This window comes from Rutidosis leptorrhynchoides, chromosome 3 (genome assembly GCF_046630445.1).
Source record: "Rutidosis leptorrhynchoides isolate AG116_Rl617_1_P2 chromosome 3, CSIRO_AGI_Rlap_v1, whole genome shotgun sequence".
Classification (NCBI taxonomy): Eukaryota; Viridiplantae; Streptophyta; class Magnoliopsida; order Asterales; family Asteraceae; genus Rutidosis; species Rutidosis leptorrhynchoides.
The window spans coordinates 689,547,211-689,560,743 of NC_092335.1; the positions used below are offsets into that span (position 1 = coordinate 689,547,211).

At 32.5% G+C, this 13,533-nt stretch overlaps 1 protein-coding gene across 1 annotated transcript; it reads left to right on the forward strand.

The window, feature by feature from the left end:
- The first annotated feature begins 10,504 nt into the window (after positions 1-10,504).
- On the forward strand, positions 10,505-11,481 carry LOC139902730 (uncharacterized). Its single transcript, XM_071885335.1, has 2 exons — positions 10,505-11,006; positions 11,411-11,481. Exons 1-2 carry the CDS (start codon positions 10,505-10,507, stop codon positions 11,479-11,481), a joined length of 573 nt encoding a protein of 190 aa, XP_071741436.1.
- The last annotated feature ends 2,052 nt before the right edge of the window (positions 11,482-13,533 follow it).

The following is a 13,533-nucleotide window of genomic DNA, read 5'->3' on the forward strand; positions in this document are numbered from 1 at the left end:
GACGTTTTTCAAAGACTGCATTCATTTTAAAACAAACCATAACCTTTATTTCATCAATAAAGGTTTAAAAAGCTTTACGTAGATTATCAAATAATGATAATCTAAAATATCCTGTTTACACACGACCATTACATAATGGTTTACAATACAAATATGTTACAACAAAAAGTTTCTTGAATGCAGTTTTTACACAATATCATACAAGCATGGACTCCAAATCTCGTCCTTATTTAAGTATGCGACAGCGGAAGCTCTTAATAATCACCTGAGAATAAACATGCTTAAAACGTCAACAAAAATGTTGGTGAGTTATAGGTTTAACCTATATATATGAAATCATAATAATAGACCACAAGATTTCATATTTCAATACACATCCCATACATAGAGATAAAAATCATTCATATGGTGAACACCTGGTAACCGACATTAACAAGATGCATATATAAGAATATCCCCATCATTCCGGGACACCCTTCGGATATGATATAAATTTCGAAGTACTAAAGCATCCGGTACTTTGGATGGGGCTTGTTGGGCCCGATAGATCTATCTTTAGGATTCACGTCAATTAGGGTGTCTGTTCCCTAATTCTTAGATTACCAGACTTAATAAAAAGGGGCATATTCGATTTCGATAATTCAACCATAGAATGTAGTTTCACGTACTTGTGTCTATTTTGTAAATCATTTATAAAACCTGCATGTATTCTCATCCCAAAAATATTAGATTTTAAAAGTGGGACTATAACTCACCTTCACAGATTTTTACTTCGTCGGGAAGTAAGACTTGGCCACTGGTTGATTCACGAACCTATAACAATATATACATATATATCAAAGTATGTTCAAAATATATTTACAACACTTTTAATATATTTTGATGTTTTAAGTTTATTAAGTCAGCTGTCCTCGTTAGTAACCTACAACTAGTTGTCCACAGTTAGATGTACAGAAATAAATCGATAAATATTATCTTGAATCAATCCACGACCCAGTGTATACGTATCTCAGTATTGATCACAACTCAAACTATATATATTTTGGAATCAACCTCAACCCTGTATAGCTAACTCCAACATTCACATATAGAGTGTCTATGGTTGTTCCGAAATATATATAGATGTGTCGACATGATAGGTCGAAACATTGTATACGTGTCTATGGTATCTCAAGATTACATAATATACAATACAAGTTGATTAAGTTATGGTTGGAATAGATTTGTTACCAATTTTCACGTAGCTAAAATGAGAAAAATTATCCAATCTTGTTTTACCCATAACTTCTTCATTTTAAATCCGTTTTGAGTGAATCAAATTGCTATGGTTTCATATTGAACTCTATTTTATGAATCTAAACAGAAAAAGTACAGGTTTATAGTCGGAAAAATAAGTTACAAGTTGTTTTTGTAAAGGTAGTCATTTCAGTCGAAAGAACGACGTCTAGATGACCATTTTAGAAAACATACTTCCACTTTGAGTTTAACCATAATTTTTGGATATAGTTTCATGTTCATAATAAAAATCATTTTCTCAGAATAACAACTTTTAAATCAAAGTTTATCATAGTTTTTAATTAACTAACCCAAAACAGCCCGCGGTGTTACTACGACGGCGTAAATCCGGTTTTACGGTGTTTTTCGTGTTTTCAGGTTTTAAATCATTAAGTTAGCATATCATATAGATATAGAACATGTGTTTAGTTGATTTTAAAAGTCAAGTTAGAAGGATTAACTTTTGTTTGCGAACAAGTTTAGAATTAACTAAACTATGTTCTAGTGATTACAAGTTTAAACCTTCGAATAAGATAGCTTTATATGTATGAATCGAATGATGTTATGAACATCATTACTACCTTAAGTTCCTTGGATAAACCTACAGGAAAAGAGAAAAATGGATCTAGCTTCAATGGATCCTTGGATGGCTCGAAGTTCTTGAAGCAAAATCATGACACGAAAACAAGTTCAAGTAAGATCATCACTTGAAATAAGATTGTTATAGTTATAGAAATTGAACCAAAGTTTGAATATGATTATTACCTTGTATTAGAATGATAACCTACTGTAAGAAACAAAGATTTCTTGAGGTTGGATGATCACCTTACAAGATTGGAAGTGAGCTAGCAAACTTGAAAGTATTCTTGATTTTATGAAACTAGAACTTTTGGAATTTATGAAGAACACTTAGAACTTGAAGATAGAACTTGAGAGAGATCAATTAGATGAAGAAAATTGAAGAATTAAAGTGTTTGTAGGTGTTTTTGGTCGTTGGTGTATGGATTAGATATAAAGGATATGTAATTTTGTTTTCATGTAAATAAGTCATGAATGATTACTCATATTTTTGTAATTTTATGAGATATTTCATGCTAGTTGCCAAATGATGGTTCCCACATGTGTTAGGTGACTCACATGGGCTGCTAAGAGCTGATCATTGGAGTGTATATACCAATAGTACATACATCTAAAAGCTGTGTATTGTACGAGTACGAATACGGGTGCATACGAGTAGAATTGTTGATGAAACTGAACGAGGATGTAATTGTAAGCATTTTTGTTAAGTAGAAGTATTTTGATAAGTGTCTTGAAGTCTTTCAAAAGTGTATGAATACATATTAAAACACTACATGTATATACATTTTAACTGAGTCGTTAAGTCATTGTTAGTCGTTACATGTAAATGTTGTTTTGAAACCTTTAGGTTAATGATCTTGTTGAATGTTGTTAACCCATTGTTTATTATAACAAATGAGATGTTAAATTGTTATATTATCATGATATTATGATATATAATATATCTCAGTATGATGTATATACAGTTAAATGTCGTTACAACGATAATCGTTACATATATGTCTCGTTTCGAAATCATTAAGTTAGTAGTCTTATTTTTACATATGTATTTCATTGTTAATACACTTAATAATATATTTAATTATCATTTAACATAATTAACCAAGTGAATCAATATCTTAATATGATTCATATGTACCTAGTAAGACGTTGTTATAACGATAATCGTTATATATATCATTTTCGAGTTTCTTAAATTAATAGTCTCATTTTTATGTATATAACTCATTGTTAAAATACCTAATGAGATACATACTTATAATAAAAACATGTTAACTATATATATAACCATATATATGTCATCGTATAGTTTTTACAAGTTTTAACGTTCGTGAATCACCGGTCAACTTGGGTGGTCAATTGTCTATATGAAACATATTTCAATTAATCAAGTCTTAACAAGTTTGATTGCTTAACATGTTGGAAACATTTAATCATGTAAATATCAATCTCAATTAATATATATAAACATGGAAAAGTTCGGGTCACTACATATATATGGTTATATATATAGTTAACATTATATTATGATAAGTAAACATATCATTAAGTATATTAACAATGAACTACATATGTAAAAACAAGACTACTAACTTAATGATTTTGAAACGAGACATATATGTAACGATTATCGTTGTAACGATATTTAATGTATATATATATCATTTAAGAGATATTCGTACATCATAATATCATGATAATATAATAATTTAAAATCTCTTTTGATATTATAAACATTGTGTTAACAATATTTAACAAGATCGTTAACCTAAAGGTTTCAAAACAACACTTACATGTAACGACTAACGATGACTTAACGACTCAGTTAAAATGTATATACATGTAGTGTTTTAATATGTATTCATACACTTTTGAAAGACTTCAAGACACTTATCAAAATACTTCTACTTAACAAAAATACTTACAATTACATCCTCGTTCAGTTTCATCAACAATTCTACTCGTATGCACCTGTATTTGTACTCGTACAATACACAACTTTTTAGATGTATGTACTATTGGTATATACACTCCAATGATCAGCTCTTAGCAGCCCATGTGAGTCACCTAACACATGTGGGAACCATCATTTGGCAACTAGCATGAAATATCTCATAAAATTACAAAAATATGAGTAATCATTCATGACTTATTTACATGAAAACAAAATTACATATCCTTTATATATAATCCATACACCAACGACCAAAAACACCTACAAACACTTTCATTCTTCAATTTTCTTCATCTAATTAATCTCTCTCAAGTTCTATCTTCAAGTTCTAAGTGTTCTTCATAAATTCCAAAAGTTCTAGTTTCATAAAATCTAGAATACTTCCAAGATTGCAAGTTTACTTCCAAGTTTTCTAAATCCATTCCAAGTAATCATCCAAGATCAAGAAATCTTTGTTACTTACAGTAGGTTATCTTTCTAATACAAGAACTTTCAAGCCATCCAAGGATCCTTTGAAGCTAGATCCATTTTTCTCATTTCCAGTAGGTTTATCCAAGGAACTTGAGGTTCGTGAATCAACCAGTGGCCAAGTCTTACTTCCTGACGAAGTAAAAATCTGTGAAAGTGAGTTATAGTCCCACTTTTAAAATCTAATATTTTTGGGATGAGAATACATGCAGGTTTTATAAATGATTTACAAAATAGACACAAGTACGTGAAACTACATTCTATGGTTGAATTATCGAAATCGAATATGCCCCTTTTTATTAAGTCTGGTAATCTAAGAATTAGGGAACAGACACCCTAATTGACGAGAATCCTAAAGATAGATCTATTGGGCCTAACAAACCCCATCCAAAGTACCGGATGCTTTAGTACTTCGAAATTTATATCATATCCGAAGGGTGTCCCGGAATGATGGGGATATTCTAATATATGCATCTTGTTAATGTCGGTTACCAGGTGTTCACCATATGAATGATTTTTATATCTATGTATGGGATGTATATTGAAATATGAAATCTTGTAGTCTATTGTTACGATTTGATATATATAGGTTAAACCTATAACTCACCAACATTTTTGTTGACGTTTAAAGCATGTTTATTCTCAGGTGAATACTAAGAGCTTCCGCTATTGCATACTAAAATAAGGACAAGATTTGGAGTCCATGTTTGTATGATATTGTGTAAAAACTGCATTCAAGAAACTGATTTCGATGTAACATATTTGTATTGTAAACCATTATGTAATGGTCGTGTGTAAACAGGATGTTTTAGATTATCATTATTTGATAATCTACGTAAAGCTTTTTAAACCTTTATTTATGAAATAAAGGTTATGGTTTGTTTTAAAAATGAATGCAGTCTTTGAAAAACGTCGAATATAGAGGTCAAAACCTCGCAACGAAATCAATTAATATGGAACGTTTTTAATCAATAAGAACGGGACATTTCAAATTGAGCTGTTGACTGAAATGGTTCGTGAAGAGGAGAAACGAGCAGGTTCTTAAATTTCTTTGGTTTTCTTTTCGATTAACTGTAGATATTAGCAGTATATAATCGATAGTAATGGTTGGTTTAATGGAGGTGATATACAAGTGTGGTGGTGACGGGTATTCAACAGAGAAAATAAAATAAGATAATAATATAGTGAAGGATAGTGGCGAAGATGATTTGGAAATGAAGGTGGTGGAGTTTGCTTTGGGGTTGTCGAACCGAAAAAAACAGATAGACCAAAGCAGTTTCTAGTTTGATAGTTGATGTGATGAGGTGTTGATGATGGTTAAATGGTGAAACCGTGTTGATTGTGGTGGTGATCGTGGAAGATGAAGAGTGGTGAAGGTGGTTCAACGGTGATGGTGATGGTCGAGCATGGTTGAGGTGTTGTTTAAATGATGAAGGTGATTCCATGGTGGTGAATCAAAGATGTAGTGGTTGTTGTATCTGCAAGTGGGTTTCACGAGGGAGAAGACAAGAAAATAGATGGTGATTCATGGTTTGAGGTGGTGAAGTGTGGCGGTTCAATGGTGGTCGAGTGGTGGTTCGGTGATGGTGGAGGTGAGGTAGAAGAAGAGGAGATGGTGATGATGGAGAGTTTTCCCCCGGTTGATCAAGCTCTTATCTACATATATATATATATATATATATATATATATATATATATATATATATATATATATATATATATATATATATATATATATATATAATCAAAATCTAAAGTAAATATAATACAATAATAATAACTCATGATAATATAATAATAATTTCCTAATTCCAATGTGCAAGAATTATGATGACATAGTAGAGCAGCCAAGTTATTTGGTTGTATCTACCGACAGTTTTCACGGACTGTGTATCGTGCGAAATTAGTGGCGGATAAAAGTGTTCAGAAAAATTCCATATTTTTAAATTAACTATATTTATTTATTTTGGTCATTATGGTATAAAATTTGATCATTAACTATTAAATAAAAATTACATTAATTATTCACTCCCAACCCCAAGTAAAATATAAAAAGTTTTAAAATTCATCAAATAACTTCTAAATATTTTATTAATAAGCCTAAAATTTATAAAATTCATTTTCGAATCACCGTTTATTTTAAAATCACGTAAGTTTGTTTTTAACTCATTTATTATCAATCAATATGACAATTGAGCGTTACCGTTGTTTACTAAATAACTTCAAACTCACAATATATATATTTAATATACTTTTTATGTATATATAGATTTATTTTAATAATAGATTTTATTATCTCTTATATCATTTTATAATTTAAATCATATATTATATCAAACTATATTTCAAAATATTATATATATATATATATATATATATATATATATATATATATATATATATATATATATATAAGTAATAATTCTTGAATCGTCGGAAATGGTCGAAGGGTAATTGAATACATGAACATAGTGCAAACTTTTTGAGACTTAACATAACAGACTTTGCTTATCGTGTCGAAAACATATAAAGATTAAGTTTAAATTTGGTTGGAAATTTTCGGGTTGTCACACCAGGTGTCTGATCAGACCCCGAAAAATAGTAAACAAGTGCTCCGGTGGGATTCTTGGTGCTTGATGCTCATTACAGTTCTCATCCTTGATACTTGTAGCTTCAAGTGTACAACTATAACATCCCAATTATTTAAGGTAATATTTTATGTAATTTAATATTGATATATATATATATATATATATATATATATATATATATATATATATATATATATATATATATATATATATATTGTTGGTGTTATTTTGTATAATATAAGTGGTTAATATTTAACATTTGTTAGTTAAGTTGGAAGGGACTAGAGATACAAAGTTAGATTTAAGGACCTCCCATAGTATGGTTTTGGTGGGGAGGGTAGAAAGTGTTAATAAGGCAAAGTTATTGAATAATACATGTAAAATGCTGAATTTTGTTATCAGTTGCAAACAAAATACATAAACTTAGTGTGTGTGTGTGTGTGTGGCGATCCAAACAAGAAGAGAGGAGAAATCATCAATTGAAGGAGTTAAGCACATGCAAGTAGAAATTCATGCAATCCAGTGTGCTCTAATCATCATAGCAAGTTACAATTCTTCAAATTCTTCTCCATTTGTGCACAATTAGGGTTCTTAAATCCCTAAAGACAAGGTATGAACTTCTATGTCTAAGTATCACTAAAATTGGGTGTTTTAGATGAATCTCAAGCTTATAAGTTGTTGTATGTTGTGAATGTGCACATTTGTTTGATTGAAAATAAATTTTAATTGATATGGGATGTAATTTCATGTATGAACTTGCTAATTGAGTGTATGTTGTGAATATGATGAATTGATGTTATTTGTAGTTTAGAATCAAGTCATGCACACTAGGTGTTTGATGAAATGCCTCCATGAAGGTGTTTACGAGATTTAGTTAATTTGTAAAGAAGAAAGTTTATGTGTGAATTATTGATATTATTGTAAGTAATGATATTTGGATATATGATGATTTTAAGGTTGCTAGTAGTAGAAAACTATATATGCACATTTGATGTTTGGAAAAATGCTTAAAAGAATTATAAGTCATATTTGTAAGAGATAAACTAGAGAAATTGTGTAATTAGGAAATGATGTTTGTATGATAATGTTGTTATATTAGAAAAGTGAAAAGATAAGTTAAAAATGTCATGTATGTGAGTGTTCATGTGATTGAAGAAGTAAAAAGGGGATTTAGTCAATTGAGTAAGTATATGAAAATGTTGTAAGCTTTTAAAAGATGTAATTTCATTGATTTATGTTAATGATGAGATTAGCTCATGTATAGGTGCTAATCAAGGCAAAGGAGCTTCAAGTGATCAAGGAATCTCGTTTAATCAAGGTGAGTTTATAGGGGGTAAATTGGGCGGGTTAAGAGTGACTTAGTGTTTCCGGATTGCATCCGTGCAAGAGGACAACGACTAAGTGCACAAGATGGATAACTTAGATAGAATTATTAGGCTTGCCTAATAATTGTATCTATGGTTGATGATTAGCTTAGGTAAGGTCACTAAGCTTGCTTAATGATCTTGTCTATGGTATGACTTAGCTTAGACATCTTGGGTGTCTATGTAATTATGTATGAAATGTGATTAAGGTACCTTAGGCATATGTGTATGTCTATGGTTACATTTAGCTTAGACATAATTACTAGGATTGGCCTTAGTAAGTTACGTCTATGGTAAGAAAAGGAGTCGGATCTGAAAGTAAGTAAGCAACCATTTGGGTTAGAAAGGCTAAGTGAAGTAATGATTATGCTCAACGTTATGTGTTATATTATTTGCCTATAACTCACTAAGCATGAAAGCTTACCCCCATGTTGTTTTATGTTTTTATAGGAACGAAAGGACACCGTGAAGGTAAGGAGCCTATGTTAGGATAGCGGAGCATTGGTTTTAGTAAGTGGTAGTGCAAGTCCCTATTTTGAATCTAGCTCTAATGATACCGCTTATCAACGCTAAGTCTTTTGTACTCATAAACTATGTTCCTTTTAAGTTTTGGGACCAAATGCTATATTCAAGATGTGTAAACATGTTGCTCAAGATTAAAAGATTTTCGTAATGTTTGACGATGTAAGAAGCTGTTTCAATTAAGTTTGTTTATGTATTATGTTGCTAAAATATGTTGGGTGATGATGAAATGGTGAAAATGTGGTCTTTGTACCAAATTGCAGTTCAGTACCAGCGACCGTGTAAGGTCGCGCCGCGACCTTATTTGTCGCGCCGCGACATAAAAAATGTTTTGATTTTAGGAGGGCTATTAAATGGGTCTGAAATTCTTTGAAAGGCCGCGCCGCGACCAAGGGCTACCGCGCCGCGGCATATCACTTGGTCTGGGCAGTCAACATATTTAAAAAAAAAATTCGTTTAAGGGCGTTAAAAGTTGGTACCAGAGCTATGGTTTAAAGGACTTGGATAATCTACTATAGGGATTATCTAGGCTTAAACCATCATTGATAGAAGATAAGCGGTTTAGGACTTGCATGATAGATAAATTTAAAGGGTTATGCCATGCTCCATAGGATAAAGTTTGTTGACGAGACTTATAGTGTGATACTAAGATTATGGATGGTTTGAACAAAGAGTTTAATGCTTATTAACCATGAGTCATAATTGATTAAGTGTGTAATACGATGGTGTAATGACGACCGTCCATTGCCATTACATCATTTTAGTATGCATGAACATCTACTATGGTCATGGTGAAATGGATTGATAATTCGTTCGGTCATTTAAGTTATGATCAATTGTTGATACATGTGTTTGAACTAATGAGTTGGATGTATTATTTCAGAATGGCTATTGTATCTCCTAATAGAGGTAATGATGAGGACGATGAGTACGTACACACCCCGTCAATGGAGTCTGTCGAAGGCTTGCAAACCAAATCTGATGAAGTTGCTGTGGCAAATGATCTTTCGGGCAAATAGGACAAGCCTTGGTGCGATACACCCCAACTCTTCTAGAAAAGATAAAGAAGTTGATTAATGATCAATTAGACGAAAAGTTAAAGACTCTTATGACGAATAATCCTATGTTAAGAGGGGAATGGGGAAGTGGGGTAAGACAATAGGAAGTAGAAGCCCCGAAAAAGAAAGATGAGCGTTTTGAGTTCAAGAATTTTGCAAATTGTCATCCACCGGAATTTCATGGTAAGGTTGATCCAATTGTTAGTCAAAGGTGGATTGATGAGATAGAGGAAACATTCATGTTGTCTGAATGTCCCGAGCACTTAAAGGTAATTTACGCGGCACATCAAATGAAGGGCAGTGGTTATGAATGGTGGAATTTTATAGTTAAGTCACATGGACGAAATGTGGCGATGAGTCTTCCGTGGGAAAAGTTTCGTGAAATGTTTATGGATCAATTTGCTCCACCCGCCGAAGTTAGTAGGTTAAAGTCTGAATTCATGAATATCGAGCATGGGAGTAAATCTGTGACCGAGTTTAATGCTGAATTTAATGATAAGTCTCGTTTTTGTCCGGATTTTGTTTCAAGTCCTAAGTTGATGATGGATCACTATCATGAGAAGTTAAACCCCGAAATAAGTGAGTTTGTTGATAAGGTCGTTTGTTTCTTATTCTTTTTGTAAACATTTTGACATGACCCCAAGTATGTTAGAGCATCCTTTAGAGGTTGAGATAGCGGACAATAAAACTGTTATGGTATATAGTGTTATTAAGGGATGTGAAATTATTTTGGATGATGAGAAGTTTGCTATAGATTTGATACCCAATCATATGGGAGAGTTTCAAGTAATTATAAGTATGGATTGGCTAAATGACAATGAAGGAATAATTTTATGTCGAAAGAAAATTGTACTAGTTCAAGCACCAAGTGGGAAGATTATTTGGATTTATGGGAAACGAACCAGACGTGCTATTCCTATATGTACGTATGCTAGAGCCAAACGATTTTTGTCCCATGGGTGTTGTACGTTTTTGGCATATGTGATCGATGATTCAAAGAAGGTGTTTGAGTTAAAAGATGTACCGATAGTTAATGAGTTTCCGGATGGATTGCCTGGTGTTCCTTCCGAACGAGAAGTAGAGTTTCGAATAGAGTTGATTCCCGGAGCCACGCCAATTGCCAAAGCACCATATCGATTAGCACCGTCGGAAATAAGGGAAATGATGACTCAAGTACAAGATTTGATAGATAAAGGTTTTATACGTCCTAGTAGTTCACCTTGGGGAGCTCCGGTCTTGTTTGTGAAAAAGAAGGATGGAACAATGAGAATGTGTATAGATTATCGTGAATTGAATAAATTCACTATTAAGAATAAATATACATTACCAAGGATAGATGATTTGTTTGATCAATTACAAGGTGCATGTTTCTTTTTAAAGATAGATCTAAGGTCGGGTTATCATCAATTAAAGGTGAAGGAAGAGGACATCCCTAAAACGGCTTTTCGCACGAGGTATGGACATTATGAATTCGTGGTTATGCCTTTTGGGTTAATTAATGCTCCGGCCGCATTTATGGATTTGATGAATAGGGTTTATCGACCAATGCTCGATAGGTTTGTGATAGTATTCATTGACGATATTTTAGTGTATTCTAAGGGGGAAGAGGAGCATGCGGTGCATTTACGACTAGTGTTAGAAACTTTAAGGAAAGAAAAGCTATTCGCTAAGTTTTCTAAGTGTCAGTTTTGGCTTCGTGAAGCTTAATTTTTAGGACATGTCATTAATAAGAAAGGTATTTGTGTTGACCCATCGAAGATTGAAGCGATAATGAGATGGGAACCGCCTATGAATCCCACTGAAGTTAGGAGTTTTCTAGGCTAAGCAGGGTATTATCGACGGTTTTTACAAGATTTTTCTAGAATAGCCACCCCACTCACAAAATTAACTCGTAAGAACGTGCAATGGAAATGGGAAGAAAAGCAAGAACAAGCATTTCAACTCCTTAAAGAGAAACTTGTTCAAGCTCCTATACTAGTTTTGCCGAAAGGGAATGAGAATATGAAGGTTTATTGTGATGCTTCTAAGAAAGGCTTGGGGTGTGTGCTAATGCAAATCGGAAAAGTCATAGCTTATGCTTCTCGACAATTAAAGGTACATGAAAAACGATATCCCACCCATGATTTAGAATTAACGGCCGTGGTTTTTTGCTTTGAAAATATGGCGTCATTTTCTATATGGTGTAAAGTTCTCTATTTATACCGATCATAAGAACTTAAAGTACTTGTTCGATCAAAGAGATTTGAATGATAGGCAAAGGAGAGGGCTCGACTTGGTGAAAGATTATGATTGTGAAATTTTGTATCACCCCGGGAAGGCTAATGTGGTGGTGGATGCTCTTAGTAGGAAGTCAAGCCACCAACCGATTAAGGTAACGAGTTTAGTCATGGTCCACAAATATTCGATAGTATCCGAGTAGCGCAAGTTGAAGCATTAACCCCCGAAAATGTGAGAAAAGAAAGGATCAAAGGGCAAGTTGATGATTTTATAGTAGATTCCCGTGGTCTAAGGCTTAGATATGGAAGAATTTGGGTACCTTTACAAAGTGGTGTAAGAAGTGAGCTCCTTGACTTAGCTCACAAGTCTAAGTATTCGATTCACCCCGGTGCTACGAAAATGTATAGGGACCTAAGGAAAGACTATTAGTGGCCAGGAATGAAGAGAGATATAGTAAAGTATGTTCATAAGTGTCTTACTTGTTGAAATGTCCCGTTCATATTGATTATAAACGTTCCATATTAATTGATTTCGTCGCGAGGTTTTGACCTCTATATGAGACGTTTTTCAAAGACTGCATTCATTTTTAAAAAAAGCATAACCTTTATTTTATCGATAAAGGTTTAAAAAGCATTACGTAGATTATCAAATAATGATAATCTAAAATATACTGTTTACACACGACCATTACATAATGGTTTACAATAAGAATATATTACATCAAAAATATGTTTCTTGAATGCATTTTTACACAATATCATACAAGCATGGACTCCAAATCTTGTCCTTATTTTAGTATGCAACAGCCGAAGCTCTTAATAATCACCTGAGAATAAACATGCTTAAAACGTCAATAAAAATGTTGGTGAGTTATAGGTTTAATCTATATATTATCAAATCATAATAATAGACCACAAGATTTCATATTTCAATACATCCCATACATAGAGATAAAAATCATTCATATGGTGAACACCTGGTAACCGACATTAATAAGATGCATATATAATATCCCCATCATTTCGGGACACCCATCGGACATGATAATTTTGAAGTACTAAAGCATTCCAAATTCCAGAATGGGGCTTGTTGGGCCCGATAGATCTATCTTTAGGATTCGCGTCAATTTGGGGGTTTGTTCCCAAATTCTTAGGCTACCAAGCTAAAAAGGGGCATATTCGGCTTCGATCATTCACCCATATAATGTAGTTTCATTTACTTGTGTCTATTTCGTAAAACATTTATAAAGTTGCATGTATTCTCATCCCAAAATATTAGATTTTAAAAGTGAGACTATAACTCACCTTCACAGATTTTTACTTCATCGGGAAGTAAGACTTGGTCACTGGTCGATTCACGAACCTATAAAAAATATGTACATATATATAAAAGTATGTTCAAAATATATTTACAATATTTTTAATACGTTTTAATGTTTTAAGCTTATTAAGCCAGCTGTCCTCGTTAATAACCTACAACTAGTTGTCTATAGTTAGATGTACAGA